The sequence below is a fragment of the Rousettus aegyptiacus genome, unplaced genomic scaffold, assembly GCF_014176215.1.
Source record: "Rousettus aegyptiacus isolate mRouAeg1 unplaced genomic scaffold, mRouAeg1.p scaffold_m13_p_17, whole genome shotgun sequence".
Taxonomy (NCBI): domain Eukaryota; kingdom Metazoa; phylum Chordata; class Mammalia; order Chiroptera; family Pteropodidae; genus Rousettus; species Rousettus aegyptiacus.
In genome coordinates this window covers 9,232,044-9,251,460 of record NW_023416292.1, presented here as the reverse complement: position 1 = coordinate 9,251,460, position 19,417 = coordinate 9,232,044, and the positions used below count along the sequence as shown (strand labels likewise).

Genomic DNA, 19,417 nt, shown 5'->3' with positions numbered 1-19,417 from the left:
CTTCTTTTAAACTATTTTAAACTATTTCATTACCCTTTTCAGCCTTTATTACTTAGGCTGATGCTAAAATGTAAGTGAATTAAGATGTGCTGAAATAGAGTGGTGTTTAATATAGAGTCTGAAAATTGTGGAAGAACACAAGTGTGAGAGAGTGATTAAGTTAATTTACTAGGACAAGCATATAATAAGACAAGAAAAAAAGATTACACCATCTTACATTTTTAGAAGAAAAACAATCCTTAAGTTTCCAGAATGGTTTTATTAAATTCCCATGCTGTATAAACATACGAGTGATGAGAAAAACATTAACCTGAAACATGCACTATCTGGCATTCTCTAAAATACCATTATACAAGTTTTCATTTACTTAGAAAAATACCCACTAAAACAATCACAGTTTTTCTTAAAAGATTTAAAAAAAATGTATTGGCCAGAACAAAGTCCAGGAGAATAAACAAGATTCTGAATTGTATGTCAAAAAAACTGTACAAGGTTGTACATAAAACTATACTTTACAAAAGCCTTGGGTATAGTAAGAATACAGAATTAAGATTTCCAAAGTTCTATTTACCAATATCTATTAATAAAATCCTTATGAAATAATTTACTTAGAAAAAGTGAAATGCTCATGATTTCAGAGTGTTTAGAAAATACTAAATACAGCTTTCTGAAACAAAGTATTCAAAACAGCACAACATGTAGTCTAAAATCAAGATTCCTGTCACCATTTAAACTTTGCATATATTGCCGTAATGGCTTAAGCATCAGATTTCTCTTGCATTAATAACTTCCAAATTAGATTTCAAATCATTTCATAATTTTATTTTCAATCTTTTGAATTATAGCCAGTTTAAAAATCAATTTGGGGTGGTAAAGCATGTCATAGTGTTTTTTTGTTTTGCCTTAGTATCATTTGAATTACTGCAGTAGAATTTAGGAGTTTGGTGCCTTTCTCTTATCTTTTAGAAATTAACATTCCATAGGCATTAAAATAGAATGACAACTAAGAACATTTTCAATGAATTTTCATGTTCCTGCGACTAACTCTTGCTTTGGGAAAATGAATCTTAAAACAGAAGTTTGCGTGGAAGAAATTGGGTTACTTAATTGAATCATCAAGCCATTTGGCAGCTTTAAGGCTTATACATCAGTATATTAGAAACTGTTTGTATTCCTATTATTGTTCCCTTTTTTTCTTTTTTTTTTTTTTTTTTGGTGGGAAACAAGGCTATGCAACTATTGACTTTATTTCAGTTGGGATAGTACCTATGTAATGCTTGGACAATCCTATTCCAAGCTCTTAGAGTAACTGCAACGTTATAAGCAGTCTACTTACTGGATATAATAAAGTTTCAGATTGATAAACAAGATATATATATTATATATACACATATATATTTATATATCTTTTAGAGAAGAGTCAGTATTAGAATGAGAATGAACGATTACTACAAATATCTTAAATACATGTGGCCATGGGGCTGCAGATGGGTTTGCCTCAGAATATACAAAGACAACTCATTTTAAACTCTGCTAACTTGAAGAAAGTGATTACGTTCAGAATTTTTAACTTACGCTGTATTTTAATCTAATTGAGATGTAGACTTACTCGTTCCTATTCATGTAAAGGATATTAGACTTCGTTCTTTTTCAAGAAACAGTACTTTCTAGTAATAATACTGATTTTTAGGGTAAAGTGGGCTCATGTGCACATGGCTAGAGGATGAAGTCCTTTTGCTCTCCCTCATAGGTAAAGAAGCTCAATGAGCAGATTCTTATTATTTTACTCCCTTCCTAAAATCCCCTTCGGTCAAAGAAAGCCGGAGGGAAGCACTGTGACTAAACCTTTGTTGACTAGCAGACTTCACTTAAATATGCCTTTTGGTCTCATGGGTTGGCATGGTTACTAGGAAAAACAAATGAAATAGAAGCTGTACTCTGGATAACATACAGACTTAATATACTGTTATTCTGTGTGGTCTGCAGCCGGAAGTTACACTGTAACTATAGGCCAGACAGTCATTCTGTGCCTCATGGACTAAGTCACTCTGTAGGGAATAATATTTTACTTGAATATTTTTCCATTTAAAAAAAGGTTCTGCTTCTCTAATTCATTGCCCTTTCCAGCACCAGTTTCTAAGTGTCATGAAGTGGTACCAAAAGACCAGGTACTGGAAAATCGCATCACTCCACATTTGGTCTTAATATAAGACATCAGAGCATGTCTCTAATAGTAATCAGAATCAAGGCCAGATTCAGAGTTTAAAAGTCAGGTGAAATGTGAACAGAAAGGTTATCTCTTTCTCAAGACCTTACTGAGTTGTTATTGTCAGAAGTAATTGTAATACTGCTAAATTTTTGTGATAGCTCATGGCCTGTTGTGTTTTTTTGCTAGAGTCTGCAAAGTTTAAATGTTAATGACAGGACATAGACTAGCTTCTTAATGTGCTTTTTTGTTTTGTTTTGAAAGAACAAAAACTGCTGTTAGTGAATGTTTTAAGAAAGATTAAGAAAAAAGTAACTCTAAGATTCTGAAAATGGTTTCCCGTATTGCCAGAATTTCAGTGCTTTTTAGCAAAACATTTGCATATAATACCTTAAATCTCATCACATGTATGCACCAGGAAAAAATTCCAAACTTTGTGAAGATCCCCATGGGAAATACTGGGGAAATAATACAAATAGAATATAAAAACAAAACAAAACAAAACACCATTTAGTTTGCATATCTGATGTCAAGATGCTGAGGTAATATTGACTGCTTAAAAAAACCCCACCAATCTTTGCCTCTGTTATTGCTGCAAAAACATTAATACTGATTGAGTTACCTTACTATATCAAAAGTGGAAGGGAGGAGTTAATGAACATAATGTTCAAAGCAAGTAAAAGAATGTAGGTAAGTGGGAAAATATAAAGCTACAGTTAGGGTCTTATCCTTTCCATTTGGAGGGGAGGCAGTCCAACCCCAGTGGGGTTTGTGACATTAGCCTTTACATGGTCGCCCCCTTTGTGAATTTTCTAAAGTTGTTGCCACCCACTCAGATTCTATTTCAAAGTGAATCCTTAAAAATAAAATCCACGAGTTCTTAATAAATAGTTACAGTTCCTCCTGAAGATGCTGGGTAAAGTGCAGAGAGAAGCACCATCGACGCCCTCGTGCTGGCTGGTATGGCTTGCCTTAAATTCGGATTTGGTAGCCCACTTCATTCAGAGTGCTGAGATCAGTCTTCTTCTCAGGCAGCGCGGGCCTGAGGGGGAAAGAGAGGAGTGGTGGGGAGGAGATGGGTTGGAGAAAGAACATTTCATATTTTCAGAGGCCTCTGCTCAGTTTCCCCAACTCTTCTGATATCTGCCCCACCCCTACCAGCCTTAGTTCCCAGCTCTTGTTTGTAAATCTATCTTTCTAGGTTTTAAGGAACATTTTAATAGGCTTTCAATCTAGAGTTCAAAACAATTTACAGGTTGCCGAATGAGTTTGTTCCAACTTTGAGCCTGAACTTGGTCACACTATAACTGAAACCCACTATCTGTGAAACTTACAAGGGTCTAAACAGTAGCATATACTACAGTAAAACTAAAAATCTGAGCCACATTCTCCTTGAAACTTTGGCTTCCTAGTGTTTGTCCTGGGGGAAGCCCAGCAGCTACAAGGCAGCTCGTGATTAAGAGACACCTGGAGAGAGGCTTCTATCTTGGAGAGAGGGTTACTATCCCAGACTTGAGTGCATAAACTCAGGGTGACCCTTTTGGCATTCATCTGAAAAAGCATGTCAATGTGCAGATTCATTCAGTGGCAAGACATCACTCTCCCCTAAACGCGTTTTGTAAAGTACTTTCCAATATACAACTACACCTAAGCATCTGTGTGTTCTCCATGTGCCCTACTTTTAGAAAATTCAGTAATCAAAAATTCAGTTTTTCAAAGATTAAGCTTGAAGTACTTGTCTATTCCTTGCTTTGGAAAAGGATTAAATGGGAGTCATTTCCTAGAGCAATTAAAATATGATTTCCATACTACTCCTGGTATTGTAACTGTTAACATATTCCTTACTCAAGTATAAATTACACTCGAATTGGATGATGTTTTTAGCTGATATCTTTAAGTAAGTGACAGAGTCTGCCAGTTGCCCCTGAACACCCACTGTCCCCTAGGATACAAACTACATTTCCCAGCCTCCCTGAAGCCGGGCATGGCCTTGGACCGAGTTGTTGCCAATGACATTGAAGTGGAAGTGTGGCGTGGCTGTCAGTTACCAAGACACCTCTTCAGATGACAGCTGGCATGTGCCCTTCATCTTGTTCTTCCCCTTTCTCTTCTTTCTTGCGGAACTGACGGCTGGGGCCCTCGAGGTGGCACACGGAAGAGGCGGAGCAGTAAGAAGCCCCCGCTACCTCTCGAGCTGCTTTCACATTCTGGCGAATCATGGTCGAGACACAGCTTCCACCTAACCTTCCCCATAACCAAAGCCAACCTAACTGGTCCCATTTTCTTCCACTAACTCACTCATACGACGCTAGATCGGACACGATGCCAGGAGCGGGGGGCCTCAGGTAAGTTAGTATGTGGAGTTTGAAGAACATGTTTCTAGCAAGTTCTCTATAATTCCACTCAAGATAAACAACCACACTCAAGTGAAGTCCAGAGACTCATTTCTAAGGGTCAATCTTCTTCCCTGGAACCTTTAGGTCCCCTGTAGGACCTAAGCCATGGTAGCTCTTTAGATCTCCCATTGTCTGAAAATGAAGTAATGCCCGTGCTTAACAAGAGGCTCCCTTGTTCCGTGGTCCTTGCAGTACCTGCCCAGTCACTCACCTAGTTTCTGAACCTTCTTTGTATGTTTTCTACCTGTTCTAAGAGGGGTCTATGGATTAATTAATATTCATGAAAACCTTATGGGATTGATACTATTACTACGCATTTTACAGAGGAGAAAACAGAGAACTTGCTCAAAGCAAAGTCACATGGTCAGCGAGTGGGAGAGCCAGAGGCTGTCCGCAGACAAACTGCCCCCTTTCCTCCCGCACTCCACACAGCATCCTGCCGAGCACCTGAGAATGCCAGCACAGCCGCTCCTGCCTCCGCACCTGCGCTGCGGAATGCCCTCCCCCCATGTCTCCTTGTCATCCCTTCAAGGTCCAGCCCAAATACCACTGCTGACTTCCTTCCCTTACAACCCACTGCTCCTTGCTCTGTCTCCTACGGCATTTCTTTTTGTACGTCTGTGCGAGAATCCTGCAGGTTCCTAATCCTTGTGAAAGCAGGCTCAGGTAAACTCATCTATGGATCCCCATGGCTGAATATCCTGAGCCTCTCAATAAACTTTGGTTAAGTTCTCACTAATGTGTAAATGGCTGATTGGGCTTCATTATGTTACCTTATGGTGGGTTGTTTTTTATTTTAACGGAGAAGAAATCCTAAGCTAGGAATTCAAGTCACCATGACAACTTTCTAAGAATCAACAAGTAGGAAGAATATTGTTTTCTTCTGTGTCGGAGACGCTCTACCTAACCTCTGAAAGCCACTTGGGAAACCTGCCTACTTGGGAAGCTGAATATAGTTCTATAACAACGTGGCTTGAGGGCTTCCAGAGGAAATGAACTCTCCCCTCCTACCGCCCCCTGGGTACCCAGAACCTACATGAGGGGAAAAAAGGCTAATACTGGCAGGAAATGAGTTAAACTGAGACGCCTGGTGAGCTGCCTGGAAGACGAAACCCTCTTCTTTCATAGAGTCACTGGCTGCCACTTTCCGGCCTGGCAAGGGGCAGAAGTGGGTTATCACAGCATGCCACCTGCCTGTGCGGCCCGGCCAGAAATACTGCTCAGTCCTTGCCAGCACCTCAAGGGCCAGAGCTGGGCGAGCTGTCGTGTGGGGAGCGGCGTCTTCCAAGGGCTCCCCCGGCTATAATTAGAACATTGCAAAGGGATTTATTTTTAGGGAACGAGCACCAGGATGATGATTCAGCCGGGTCCGCACTTGCCCGGAGCCTCTCATCAGATCCGGGATTATTTTAGACTGAACCATTTATTTCTCCAAACCCCTCCCCAGTCCAAACAAGAAAAAGAAATCAAGGGGTTTTCCCTTTGAGAGGCCCTCAGGCCGCCTTCTGCTTGAGGAGAAGAGGGACAGGGGACTTTCTTTTCATGCACGTGGTGGGAGGAGGAAGGGGGCACACGAAGGGAAAATCCCAGCCTCGTTTGTTGTCACATCAATGCATCCGGGGTGAACTAGGGTGACTGCTTGATGGTCTAATTCCAAATTTACCCTGAACCCCAACGTCAGGCCTGCATTCCAGGGTCGGCTGTGACAGAGGCCGTTCAGAGCCGGGGGGATGGGAGGGTAAGTCGGGAAGGACAGGTGGTGGGTCCAGAGAGAAGGCAGTCTGTGGGAAATGTGACTGGTGTTCGCCGCCGCTCCCTAGACCTTTGACAGCTTGGAGAGAGAGAACCATCTCCTAGCATGCCAGGCACCCCATGAGTCTCACACACCCTGAGGCAGCCTCAGCGCAGTGGAAGAGCTTGGCTGGATTGGATGTTGACGTCAGGGAAGCCACGAGAAGCCTCAAAACCAGAGGGCGATGACAGCATGTTGAGAACTAAGGTGAAGGCGATATCGCACCCTGGGGCTGAACATACAAGTTGGTCTGTGTGTATGTGAGGCTGGGTTTAAGAAAAGCAGCGGTTCAGTGGAAGGAAATCCTGCATGGTTCCCCCTGAACCGCCCTCTCCCTCTTTGGCACCTCTGACTACAGGCTGTGCTGGGGCCTCAGCTCTCCTCGCCTCCCGACACCTCCCCCTCGCCCCAACCCGCTCCTTTGGCAGGATGCTCAGGGGGCCCGAGTGGCAGCCAGGAAAGCAGGGCTCCTGAAACTTGCTTGCTACTTATTCACTCACGAGAATTTACTAAGCAACACTTTGTGCAAGGAACCTTCTAGGTCTTGGGGTCACTAAGACACAGCAGTTCCTGCTCTCAACAGAGCTAAAAGCCATTCTCTTTCTTCTGATGCAAATTTACCTCTTGCTTCTCCCCTTCAGGTGTGAGACACTTCACGGACAGAGCCCATCTGCGTCCATTCAGGGCTGCCTGATGGGTTCGCACAATCCATCCATGCTTCTAGCTTCCGTCCCCACTGAGGTCACAAGCCCTTGGGTGGGGGTGCACGTGACCATGTGTTCACATGCATTCACTCTCTCACACACACACACTTCAGCTATATTCTCTGTGGAGTCATGATTCTGGAAAGAGATGTGCAGTAAAGGTGCAACCCTAACATTAGGGTTAAGCTTAACAGCTCTAGGCTGTTAAGCATGTGGAACAGATCATATCAGGGGTGGTGTTGGCCCAGCATTTACAAGTTTAACCCCCGGCCCTCCTCTCTTGTCTAGTCTGGAAGGTGTCAGGTTAGGCCAGGCCCTGAGGTAGGATTGATGGCCTATTTGGGTAGGCCTCAGCTAGAGGAACACTGGTGTGGGAGTGTGGTTCCTTCACACCTGTCACCCTCATCCAAGGCCAGCAGTCTCTTCACCCACATTCCTTACTTCCCAGGACTGCAGGCCCCACTGCTGACCGCTGACAGGACAGGCAGCTGGACCCGCTATCTAAATAGGTCTCGGCCAAGAGAGATTTGGCTCAGAAGAGACTCTCCAGCCCTTTGCCCTTTCTGTCAAGCCCTCCCCAAGTGGGAGGCTTTAGCCAGAGACCAAGAGCCACAGACCCACTGCTTGAGGTGCCAGGGCACAGCTTCAGGGCTCTGATCTCACCTCTCATTTCTGTAGCAGAACCCCTCCAGGAACCCCAACCCTGACCACAGACAGCAGTCAGCTCTGGAGGCCCTCGGCTCACTCTGTTTGAGGCAGTCTCTCCTGTAAGGCCCCTCGCTCCATCTCGTTTTCTCTGAGCATCCCCATGGACCCTGGACCAGGTGAAATCCCACGGGGGAACTAAGCTGGGCAGTCCTCTGAGTTAGAAACTGCTTTCTCTGGGCTTCTGCAAAGAAACTCCATATCATCTTGGAGGTTTTACTTTTCCCTCTATAGCCTTTTTAGTTTCTTCTCTCTCTCTCTCTCTCTCTCTCTCTCTCTCTCTCTCTCTCTCTCTCTCTCTCTCTCTCTCTCTCTTCATTTGCCCTTTACCTTTCATGCCACGGAAATTTTCTCCTTTCCACCCTTGCGGACAATTTCTCATTTGAGATCTAAAGAGAATGACTTCTTGGGCCCCATTCAAAATGTCTTCAGTGGGATTAAACCCTGGATTCTCCCTGATTCATTAAACGGCACCAGACCTCGCCCTCACTTGACCAGATGCCTGGTCACAGCTTCCTGACCCTTCACGACGGGACGAAGCGGCAGTGCCACTGTCCAGCTTATGACCCAGTAGTGAAAGGGAGACCTTATCTTAAGGTGGGGCTTATTGACCTCTGCAACCCTGAGGGTCCCCAGCAGGGTGAGCAAGGCCCACTAGAGCCACGACCTGCCACAGAGATTGTGACATTGTGATTTATCATAGGAAACACACATTTGATCTTCATTCCTGTTTTCGGCACAGAGCTCCTAAAACCCTTGGGACTTCCTATGTGACAAGAGCACCAGGAGTAGCTCTTAACTCTAACATTTTGTCTCTGACTCTGTCTTGACACAGGGCTCCTAAAACCCTTGTAAATTCCCTAGTGATAAGAGCACTAGGAGCATCTTTTATTGTAATGAGGTGACTCTGAGTGAGCTCCTGGATGGGGGCCGGTCACCGGAACGACCAAGCCATGATGAGTAGCTTGGAATGTTCAGCCCTGCATCCCATCCTCCAAAGAGGGGAGAAGGGCTGGAAAGGAATCATGATGAAATCTCCATAAAAATTCCAAAAATTCCAAAAGTACAAGGTTCAGAGAACGTCCGGGCTAGTGAACACATCCTCCCCACCCCCCGAGGCAACACACCCAGCTCCACGGGGACAGCAGCTTCCACACTTGAGACCCTGCCCTACGTACCCCTCAATCTGGCTGTTCACCTGTATCTGTTACAATACCCTTTAATAAACTGCTTAATGTAAGTAAGTATTTCCCTGAATTCTGTGAGCTGCTCTAGCGAATTACTTGAACCTGAGATGGGGTCACGGGAACCTCCCATCTACAGCTGGCCAGTCAGAAGCACCAGGGACAACCTGAGCACTCAACAGGCATCTGACGTGGGGGTGGGCGGAGGCAGTCTCATAGAACTGAGTCCTTTACCTGTGGGATCTGACACTACCTCCTTATAGACGGCGTCAGAATTGAGTTAAATTGCAGGACACCCAGTGGGTGTCGCAGAGAATTGCTGGGTGTGGGGGAAAATCCTCCATGCGTTTGGTGACCAGCAGTTTCAGAAATGAAGTGTTCTGTGTGACTAGTAAAGGACACACACAGGAGAGAAACGGCAGGGAAGAACTGTGGGGGTTTTCCTTACACTGATAAAAAACTGGGTTTCTTCCATACAAGGAGAGATGACAAAAAAAAAAAAAAAGCGCAAATCAAAGAGGAAGAAAAAAAGAGGAAAAGAATCATAAACAGCAAAGACAAGAGGAAGAGAGACAGAGGAGAAGGAGCCTGATGGGACAGCAGACGGGTCGTCATGCGCTCACAGGGACGCTTGCTCCGAGTGAGAAGAATGACCCACGTGGTCACCCCACCGGCAAGAGCTGCTCCACGCTTATGCAAGCAGTCCAGCCAGAAAAACACCGTCCACTCACGCCTACTCTCCCAGGCTCAGGTCGCAGGCAGCAGGCCAAGAGCCGCGGGCTGTCGGCGATGCAAAGGACCCCAGAGAGCACTTGGGGTTCTCAGCGGGGTCACCGTTGCACTTTCGGTGGGAGTTCTTTACTGAGCTCTGTAGGCCATTTAGCGCCCCTGGCCCCTGGGCCCCGGGGCGGCGGGGGGGGGGGGGCGCTCCTCTTCGCTTCTCCTCGCATTGCGCTTCTAGCGCTTCTCCCCCAGAGGGCGTCCTGGCCCCTGCTGAGAACCACTGAGGCTGCGGACAGAGCGGGGACGTCCCTATTTCCCTCTTCGAACTTTGTCTTAGCTGACGCTAGTGCAGCCATTGCTACTTGCCCTCCCACTCAGCTGGCTCTTTTGTCAACCCAGTGACACTGATCCTCCTTTCCAGAAGGATTATTCAGACAAGTGCAAAAATGGAGAGGAATGCAAGGCTGGAAGTAGCTCTAGCTGTAGGGAGGAGGGGGGTGAGGAATATAACGCCACTAAAATGATCCACACACAGATGGGCTGGGACCCCACAGCTGACGGGCCTCTTGCCTGTTATAGTAATTTTCCACTCTCTGGGCCACTCCTAAGCTTCGTTATGGTACCCAACACATTTAGAAATGACTCGATGGCCTTACGTAATGCTAAAATAAGACAGTGACAGAGTCACCGAACTCTTCTGAGTCCTGACCGTTCTACAGGAGGATTCTCAGAGTTTGGTGGAGTTGTTGGGTCAGAACCAAATTTGTCGCTTTCTTGTGTCCTCACCTAAAGCAAGATCACCTGCAGAAAAGCCTGCTTGGAGGCGGCCACGGGGAAAAGCTGAGAAGCTGCTTTTCTCCAGACACCCCCAGGAACCAGGGCGCCCCGGGTTCCTGGCGTGTAGCAATGGCGGGCGCAGGGATCCGGAGAGGGAGGGCGGGCCTCGGTCTTTGGGTCCTTCCTGCGGTCCCCACCTCTCGCAGCCCTTCGTTTTACTCTCATTTCCCTCTCTCTCTTCCCTCTCTTCCTACACGGCAGCCCCTGTAATCCCTTACCCAGCCCCGCAGCTCAGAAGTTGGGATATAGGAGGAACTAGGTGGGGCCGGGGGGTGTGGAGAATCTTCTCTGCTTGTAACACCTCAATCTATTATGAAACTTCAGCCAAGATATTTGCCCTCTGGATTCCCCTCTGGAGCTCCACGCGTGGGGAGAAGAGAAAAGAAGTGGCAGGGGCTTCTGCCCCCAAGAATAACCGTGGTCTTACTGGGTCTGCTCATATCAAATTGTCCAGTTACCCACAAGCCACCTGGGCTCCCTTGATGGTCAAACTCTTCCCACGCCCAACTGGTTCTAGTTGTGGGGGGTGGAAAAATCCCCAAATTCTAACCCATTGAGAAGTGTATGAAGGAGAAGTCCTGAGAATTAGGGCTCTGCCTGGAAGAAAGGACTGTGAGGAAGGGGTGTGGGTCTGGGGGATTCAGGGGCTGGTGGTTCACCATTTTGGAAAAGTTTTTGTTTTGGGTGAACCGTGAGCCATCACTTCTGTGCTCCTGGGCCTCTCTGTTGGGCATGGAGGGAGGAGGGGGGTGGAGGTAAAGCCCCCCCTCAATGCTAGTCTTCCTTCCTGGTCACTCCGGAGCCTGCTGCCCTCCCCCTCATCTTTCCCCCATTCCTAGGCCTACTCCCATGCCTGGGGGGCGGGGCAGGAGGGGAGAGGGCAGTGGGGCCCAAGGCTGGAAGGAAGCTTTGCACTCACAGCTGCAGCAATTTTTCAGCTGGCCCCGTGGGCACAGGCAGGGACACTTGCCCTGGCTGCATGACAGAGCAGCCAGAGATTAGGGTATGCGTGTGACCTGCGGGAGGACGGGGAGCCAGGTTTCTCTAGCTGGACCCCGGGAAAAAAGAGCAGTTGGGCTCCTCCCAGAGCGACTTCAGCGAGTCCCAAGCATGCGGTCGGTCCCGGCCAGGCCTGGAGCACGCTCTCTCTAAGTTCACCTCAGCAACCTCATTATCCAGAGCCCCAGGCAGGGCTGGGCGGGGCTGAGCCCCTGAATCCCTGACAGCCTCATCTGCCCCTCTCAGCAGACCAGCAGACCTTCATCTTGACATTGTTATTTTTTAAGGCCAACCTCCAGTTCTCCCATTCTGACTGATCAAACGGTGGATCGCCGAGTGTGGTCCCTGGGCCAGCCCATCGGCAGCACCTAGAAGCCTGTTAGAACAGCATGTTCTCAGGGCTTTGTGGACTACTCAACGTTTGCTGAAGATTGGGAGCTCCTAAGGGAAGGACTCAGCCCTCCTCAGGCAGAAAGGATAATAAATCAGATTAAAGGCCCCCCTCCCTTGCTTCATGAGCAACCAGATTCCTATTTCTGGGTCACTCACTCCATGCTAAATGGCCCTCTGGGGAGAGTTTGCATGTTTATAGTCCTCTAAGACAATTGCTATTTTGTTCAGTGAAAGCAACAGAGGAATGTTTGAATCCAGAAAGGAGGAGAGACAGGGTTAGGATCAGGGTCAAGGGTCAAGGGCAGTGGTCAACATCAGGGGCGGGATTAGGGTCAAGGCCAGATATGAAATGTTTGAAGCCATCCTGCTCCCTAAAAGGAGAAACCGATGCTGAAATCATCCTGAATTCCAGCTTCTCCTGCGATAGGACCACCCAACCCTCCCAGTTCCTCATTTCTCCCCTTTCAAACCCTGGACTCCAGGCATTTCAGCCCAGGCCCTCCTGGCTGTAGAATCGGAACCTGGGACCGGCAGTGGGAGCCGTCACGGAGACAAACAGGGAAGCGTCCTTAGCAGGGACAACACTTCCTCCTGTCCTCTTCTTCCAAAGACAGAACCAACGCTCCCCTCCCCCACCCCCACCTTCCCAGAGACGGGGAGCTGAGTTCTGGCCCCAGTTCCCTCACTGACCAGCTACAAGACTCAGGACAAGATAACAAACGTGTTTTGTATTCTGGTTTCTTCGCTGGAAAATGAAAATTATAAAACTCTACCTGCTTACTCCACAGGGCCGATGTGACAAAAATATTATGTAAAATCAGTTCATCATTAAAAAGTTGTTTTCATTGCATCTTCTAACGTGCTGCTGACAACACCTTGTGCGATAGGTAGGGAAGGAATTTTTATGCCCTTAGTCGCATGAGAAAACAAGGGCTCCCGAAGGACATGCCCAGGCCGCTCACCTGGACCTCTGTGCACTGTGCCACATGGTCCCAGCACAGTGAGAACCTCATGTGACTCAGTATGCTGCCGTTATTAATAAAAGTATTATTTTTTCTCAGTATAATTATGGCCCAAACATTTGCCAGTGGATTATCTCTGGTTACTTTTGGCATCCTCAGCATCTCCGATCTGTCATTTCTTAAATGGGTCATTTTGACCTAAAAAGGAGGCGTGGAATCACTGGCCTCGGGGCTAAAACAGGGGAGGGTAGAGTCGGCCAAGGAAGAGGATGAGCCTGTGGGGTTTATGATGCCACCACCCACAGAGGGCAGTCACACTTTCTGCTGGGCACAGATGGCTACAGAATTTTAGGAAGGTTTATCAACTGTAACAATCCCACATTTGGGATGAGAGAACTTGAGCTCAGAAAGGTTTCACAACACGCCTATGGCCGCGTAGCTCATCAGTAGCTGAGCTGGCTCCAGACCCAGTTTCCTAATTCTCAGTCCGGCTCTCCTGTCATGCCGCCAGGATTTCGGGCTACTATCATCTCTCACTGTCTGGGGCTCATCCCTCCAGCGGTGCCTACAGCTCACGGTCGGTAGAGCGAGAGCAATGGGGGTGATGTGGTGGATCCTTTCCCATAAGAGATGTCCCTGGAAAGAGAGGCAGTCCTCTCCTGTTTGGTTCAAACGCCCCATCCGAGACCCAGCTTTGTCCCCACGGGCCAGGACAACCCCAGGAATGTGTGCGTTGGGCCCCGAGTTGGGCTTTGAGGAGACACTACTCACGACTTGTCTCGCCTGCCGAGCCGTCTCGGGGGGCTTGCCTGTCTCCTTCGGGGGGACAAGGATTTTCCCCGGCTTCTTACTTGGGTTGGAGAGTGGGCACTGGCAGGCTTCAGGATCTGAAGGAGATATGACGAATTACCACACCGGTTCCTAATGGAGCCCACCCTCACGTCCCAGCCCCCGGCCCACTCACAATCCCATGGCTTAGAGGGCGCTGAGCTGGAAGACCTCCAGGAGGAGGTCAAGACACACATGTTCCTCTCTCGCTCTGCACTGGCAAGAAGCAAAGGGACCACTTCCCAGGGGACGTGATTACACTGTGCCCCTTTTTCCATGGCAGAGAGAGGCACAGAGCCCAGCGCCTCAGCCTCGGGGGGCTGTGTCTGGTTGCTCAGCAAGTTCCTCTCTCATGAAGGCAAAGTCCCAGCTATGGTGCCCCAGAAACCAGCTGGTTCTTCCCCTGACTCTGCCACCCACACACACGCACAGAGTGGTTTCAATTTATCAAGAATCTCCACTCCAGGTCCCGCAGAGCGAAGATGACAAGTCCTCATGTGCTAAACATAACCAAGCCTGAATTCAGATAATCCTTTTCCCCTGTGGTCCTCAGGGTCCACAAAAGCTTTCTCTCAGTGACTCCACAAGCCCTGGAGGGACACGGACAAGCAGGCATCATGTCACCTTGGAAGTGACATGGTCGGGGGGAAGAAGGGCTTATGACTGCAGTTTATGTACAGCCGGCACGGCACACGCTCCTCTGGTTGGTATTGTGACACCAGGTCAGAATTTTTTGCCAAAGGGCTTTGCAACTCATAAAGCAAAGCAGAAGTAAAATGTGGCTCTGAAACAGGTAACAAAGCAGGGAGCCCCACTCATCCTGGTTTGCCTGGGCCTTCCCTGGCTTCAAGTACTGAATGAAAATCTCATGTCCTAGGAAACCTTTCAGCTTCAAGGAAACTGGGTTGATTGGCCACTCTATCAGAAAAACAAAACAGAACCAAAGAGGACAAAAACCAGAGCCCTAGATAAAGTGACTAACATTTTAGATTGATTTCACAGAAGGAACCGCCGGCCAAGACACTGCTTTAAATATAACATCTAAGTTGACTTTCACCCCGGTGTTTGAAGTAATGTATACAAAGAGAGACTTTAATAGCCCATGTTAAACAGCAAATGACTTTTATCTTTTTGTTTTAATAGGGCGGCTACCAAGCAAGATAACCTCAAGCACCTTTGACCATCCCAGAAAAATGGTGCGTTGGGCAAGGGGTGGGAGAGCAGGAGGGAGGGAGGAGAGGGAGAGGGGGAGAGATGGGGCGAGAGCTCCCTCGCATCACTCGCTCAGTTACCTTCCTGGCACCTACCTTCATCCTCATGTCCCTGGCATATTTCTCCAGCTCCTTCCTGATGTCGGCCCTCAGCATCTTTGAGACGTTGAGAACCAGCTGCTTCCACTCGATGGGCTGGAAGCTGTGAGGCTCATGGGGGACGTACAGCCCGATCTTGACCTTCTTGACTGTGTGCAGGTATTTTTTGTAGGAGTCTTCAAAGTCAAAGATAAGGTCACTCAGAGTCCTAAAAGTCAATGGCTTGTCCATCAGCTCGGCCCTTCGGCTCATGCCCAGGGAGCCATAGCGACCGTCGCAGTAAATCCCCAGCACAACATGGTGAAAGTAGTTTCCTGAGAAGTAGGTTTTAAAGCTGATGGGGAAGCGCTCAATGGAAGGCTGTCCATTGGTTAAGTATCTTAGACAATCCGAGTTAAGGAAGAGAAAGGAGGCCTTGAAAATTCAGAGCCTGGACTCCCGGGAAGCGAAAGTGGCCCGTAGGTGAGCGAATCCACTCCTCTGCCTCTGAGCAGGCCCACATCTAACCTTTCCTGACTACTCCTCTTGTAAAACATTCACTCGATCATCTTGGAGTACCTATACGACATGGTACAAGCCAAAGCCAAATTAATATGGGGCAAAGAGGAAAAACTTGCCATCTTCTTTAGTAACTAAATAAAGGTAAAACATAACAGTAACAAGGTACGTTTGCCTCCCTTGGTTTTCTACAGGGGATGACAAGCTATTAAAGGGTTTTTTGTGTGTGCAATTGGGATGACATGTGAATTCTGGCCGGAGTATGTGGGACAGACCAGGAATTAAAGGTCTCCGCAATGGTTCAGGGGAGAAACGACAAACAGAATCAAGACAAGGCAACGGAGCTGTAAAGGAGACAGACTGGCTGATTCTCTAGACGGTAAGGGACAGAAAGGTATCAGAATGGGTCATACATGCACCTCGTCTGCTCTTCCCATTGGCCCCGTCACAGCCATGACAGCAGCTTTGGGTACCACACAGAACGCTGTCTGTAACACCCAAACTTCAGGCTCCCCTCCGTCCCCAACACACTTGGCGTCACCGCTCAGATCTCTCCACGTTTCTGCCCCTTTTGGATGGAGTAACCCAGGCTCTTCACTGATACCTCAAGTTTAGGCCCAGTAACCCTTCAGGGCGCAGCTCCCAGTAACTGCCCCACTGACTCCATGTCCTGGGACAAGAGACAAGAGGCACCACATCCGCAAGACCATCTCGAAGTGCCTGGACAGCCCTGGCAAGGCCGCGGTGGCACGAGGACCCAGCTTCTCTGGAGAGGAAAACTGGAAACTCGTAAAGTCACTCATCTGCTGAAAATCTTTGGTCACACGCGAGTGTTCCTATGATAAATAATCATCCAGGTGCTTAAAAGGGTGGCTTCTGCAGGGTTAGTGCTCGGCACGTGGGTACAGTTCTTCACTCTCTGAGAATCTGTCTTCACCATTTCTTGCTCTTACTCCAATTTACTTTCCACACAGCGGCCAGAATGATCTATTGAAGGCATTCAGTACATGTCACTTTACTGCTTAAGTTTTCACTGTCTCTCATCTTCTCCGGGACTTGAGCCAATTAAATCCCTTAGCAAAGTCTTGCCATGATTCAGTCCCTGCTCGTCACTCTTCGTACATCTCATTTCCCCCACTCCCTGGCCTAGCACCCTGACCTACAGCAGACCTGTGACATTTTTGAAGGATACGCCAGACCAGAAAAATATCACAGGTCTGTGTCCACTGCCCTTGGCATACATATTCCCTCATAATACAAGGCCAAATATAACTGAAAAATTTAAACAACGTTTAAATGACCTTTACATAGCAAAGCTGTGAGATCAAAGTGATCTATGACATTTTCAAAAAAAACATGCCACTAAACACACCCTATACTACATTATGTCCCTGCTCTAGCAGGACTTCTTTTATGGCTTCACTCACACAACAGCTTTACAGTTGGGGGATTCAAACCCGGCAGAGATCTCTGGGGTCTCCTGAGAATCCTGAGTGATAAGGATGCTGTGGGCTTGCTCCCTCTACTCCCGGGGCTCACACAGGCTGCACCCGACTGGACCAGCCTAGCCCCACTGATATCCATTGCTGGGTGTGACACCTTCCCTGACCTTCCTCGCCCCCAGGAGGTATTTCCTCCACCACCACCGCCCCTGCAAAAACTCCGATAGCATAGCACTCGTTCCTATTCACCCAGCATTCTCATTGTTTGTTTGTATCTTGGAATTGCGCATCTTTCCATCCAAAGGGCATAGCAGGATCCTGGCACACAGAAGTGCTTGGTTAATGCTTGCTGAGGGAAGGAACCTTAGATGGTAAGGATCCATTTCCTTACTCAAAAGGACTGCACTCAGCAGGGGGCTCATCCCAGTACCTTTAATAGAAAGCAGCTGACAGAATCCAGCCATGAAGTCAGCCTTGTCCTCTGCCCTTAATGTAATCACAGAGGCTCCGCTCTGTAAAAGCGGTTACCTGCTTTCTCTCCACTTCATCATGTGAGATTAGCTGGCAGTCAGGGAGTGAAATCACATCCTTCTGAGCCCTCTTACCTAAATTCTTTCTTGCTTTCTGGGACGAGTTCTTTGGGGCTGGAATAAGGGCATTCCCGAGTTGTTTAAGTCAGTGTAACAGACACTTCCTGAGTGGGTGGCTCCTGTGCCGACGGCCTGCTGGGCAGGGCTGGGCACTAAAGAACGAAGTCCCTTTCTGGAAGTCTGGTGGGGAGACAGACTCAAAGTGGACACACGATGATCAGTATGGAGGTTCCTCAAAAAATTAAGCATAGAGTTACCTTATGATCCAGCAATTCCACTGCTAGGTGTATCCTCAAAAGAATTAAAAGCAGGGACTTGGACAGATATTTGCACACCTGTGTTCATAGCCACATTATGCACAATAGTCGAAAGGCGGAAACAACCCAAATGTCCATGGATGAATGAATGGATAAACAAATGTGATTTACACATACAATGAAATATGATTCAGCCTTAAAAAAAAGAAGAGAATTTTGACACTTGCTACAACACAGATGAATCTTGAGGACATTATGCTTAGTGAAATGAGCCAGCCACAAAAAGACAAATACTATATACTTCTACTTTATGAGATACCTGGAGTCGTCAGATTCACAGAGACAGAGGGTAGAATGGTGGTTGCCAAGGGCTGGGGGGAGGGGGAACTGGGGGTCGGTGTTTGGTGGGCGTGGTGTTTCAGTCGAGGAAGAGGAAGTTCTGGAGATGGATGGTGGTGATGGCTGCACTACAGTTAACGGTCTCAGTGCCCTTGAACTATACACTTAAAAATAATCGAAATGGTAAATTTACGTTATGAATATCTTATCACAATTTTAAAATCCCACATTTGCAACATATGCATGTCGAGTCATGATGCTGTGCACCTTAAATTTACGCGGCGCTGTACGTCAATTATATCTCATTAAACCTAAAACACACACAGACACAAAACGTGATATATGCTGTAAAGAGACAAGCCCGGAGACCTCAAAGAGAGGAGAGGCCCAAAAATCAGCCTTATGGAAAAGTGGGAGTGGGGAGGAGACAGGAGAGACGATCCGTCACAAGTCACCAATCTCTAGAATGTGTTCCATCACTAGAGCCATCAGTAAAGCCTGGGGACAACCGAGAACCAAGAGGGAGGGGAGAGGAAGGGTGGACGAGGACGGGGACTCCACCTGAGATTTCCTACGGAAGGGGGAACAGCCGAGCCCCAAGCTCCGGGAAGACCTGCCCGCGTCCAGCCTGCCAGGGGTGTGTGTAACCTGCCTCCACTAACGTACGTCTTCCGTGAGCAAACTATAGTACTTTAGGACCACGATTAGGCCCCACCAAGGTCAGCGACAGCCCTCAAAGGACTGCCAGAATTTGGAAGATAATCTATCTGGAACCAAAGATCTCTCTCTCTCTCCACACACATGCGAAAGTGCACGTGCACTCAAGCAAGAAAAAAAGAAGAGGCTCTTCGAGAAGGAATCCTGACCTCCGGGCTAACGTCGACCAAGAGAGAACAAGGAAGGACGTGGGCTTTCAAGCAGCCGCCAAGTAGACCTGTTTCGGGGTTGTCACCACTTGTTTCCCAGGACCTGAGTCATGTCCTTCACTGTGCCCGAGAAGAAAGCAGGGCACAGAGATGCTGACACAGAGCAAAGAGCAAAGACGAAGAGGCTGTAACTTTTAGAATTCAGGTCTGTTTCCTGTCTGTGTCCAAGAGTCAAATTTCCCTGAGTTCAGCGCCGCGAGCTGGGCCTCTCCACCCTCCCTGCACTTTAGCGAAATGTCACACCGGTAAGGAAAAAGGGAAAGCAAGAACACACACTGTCCTCGGATTTGGACAGGCCAAGGCTGGTCACGGGTCTGTCCCTACGG

The 19,417-nt window shown here is 47.8% G+C and overlaps 1 protein-coding gene across 2 annotated transcripts in view; it reads right to left on the bottom strand.

The window, feature by feature from the left end:
* Positions 1-239: 239 nt before the first annotated feature.
* The window catches only part of VASH2 (vasohibin 2), a 34,742-nt gene continuing 15,564 nt past the window's right edge, over positions 240-19,417 (bottom strand). For both annotated transcript variants that reach the window (XM_036234496.1, XM_016166494.2), the window contains exons 7-9: positions 15,037-15,418; positions 13,673-13,788; positions 240-3,248 (exon numbers count right to left, since the gene is read on the bottom strand). In XM_036234496.1, the coding sequence (XP_036090389.1) occupies positions 3,179-3,248; positions 13,673-13,788; positions 15,037-15,418 (568 nt within the window). In that variant the 3' untranslated portion in view covers positions 240-3,178. The remainder of the gene's footprint in view (positions 3,249-13,672; positions 13,789-15,036; positions 15,419-19,417) is intronic.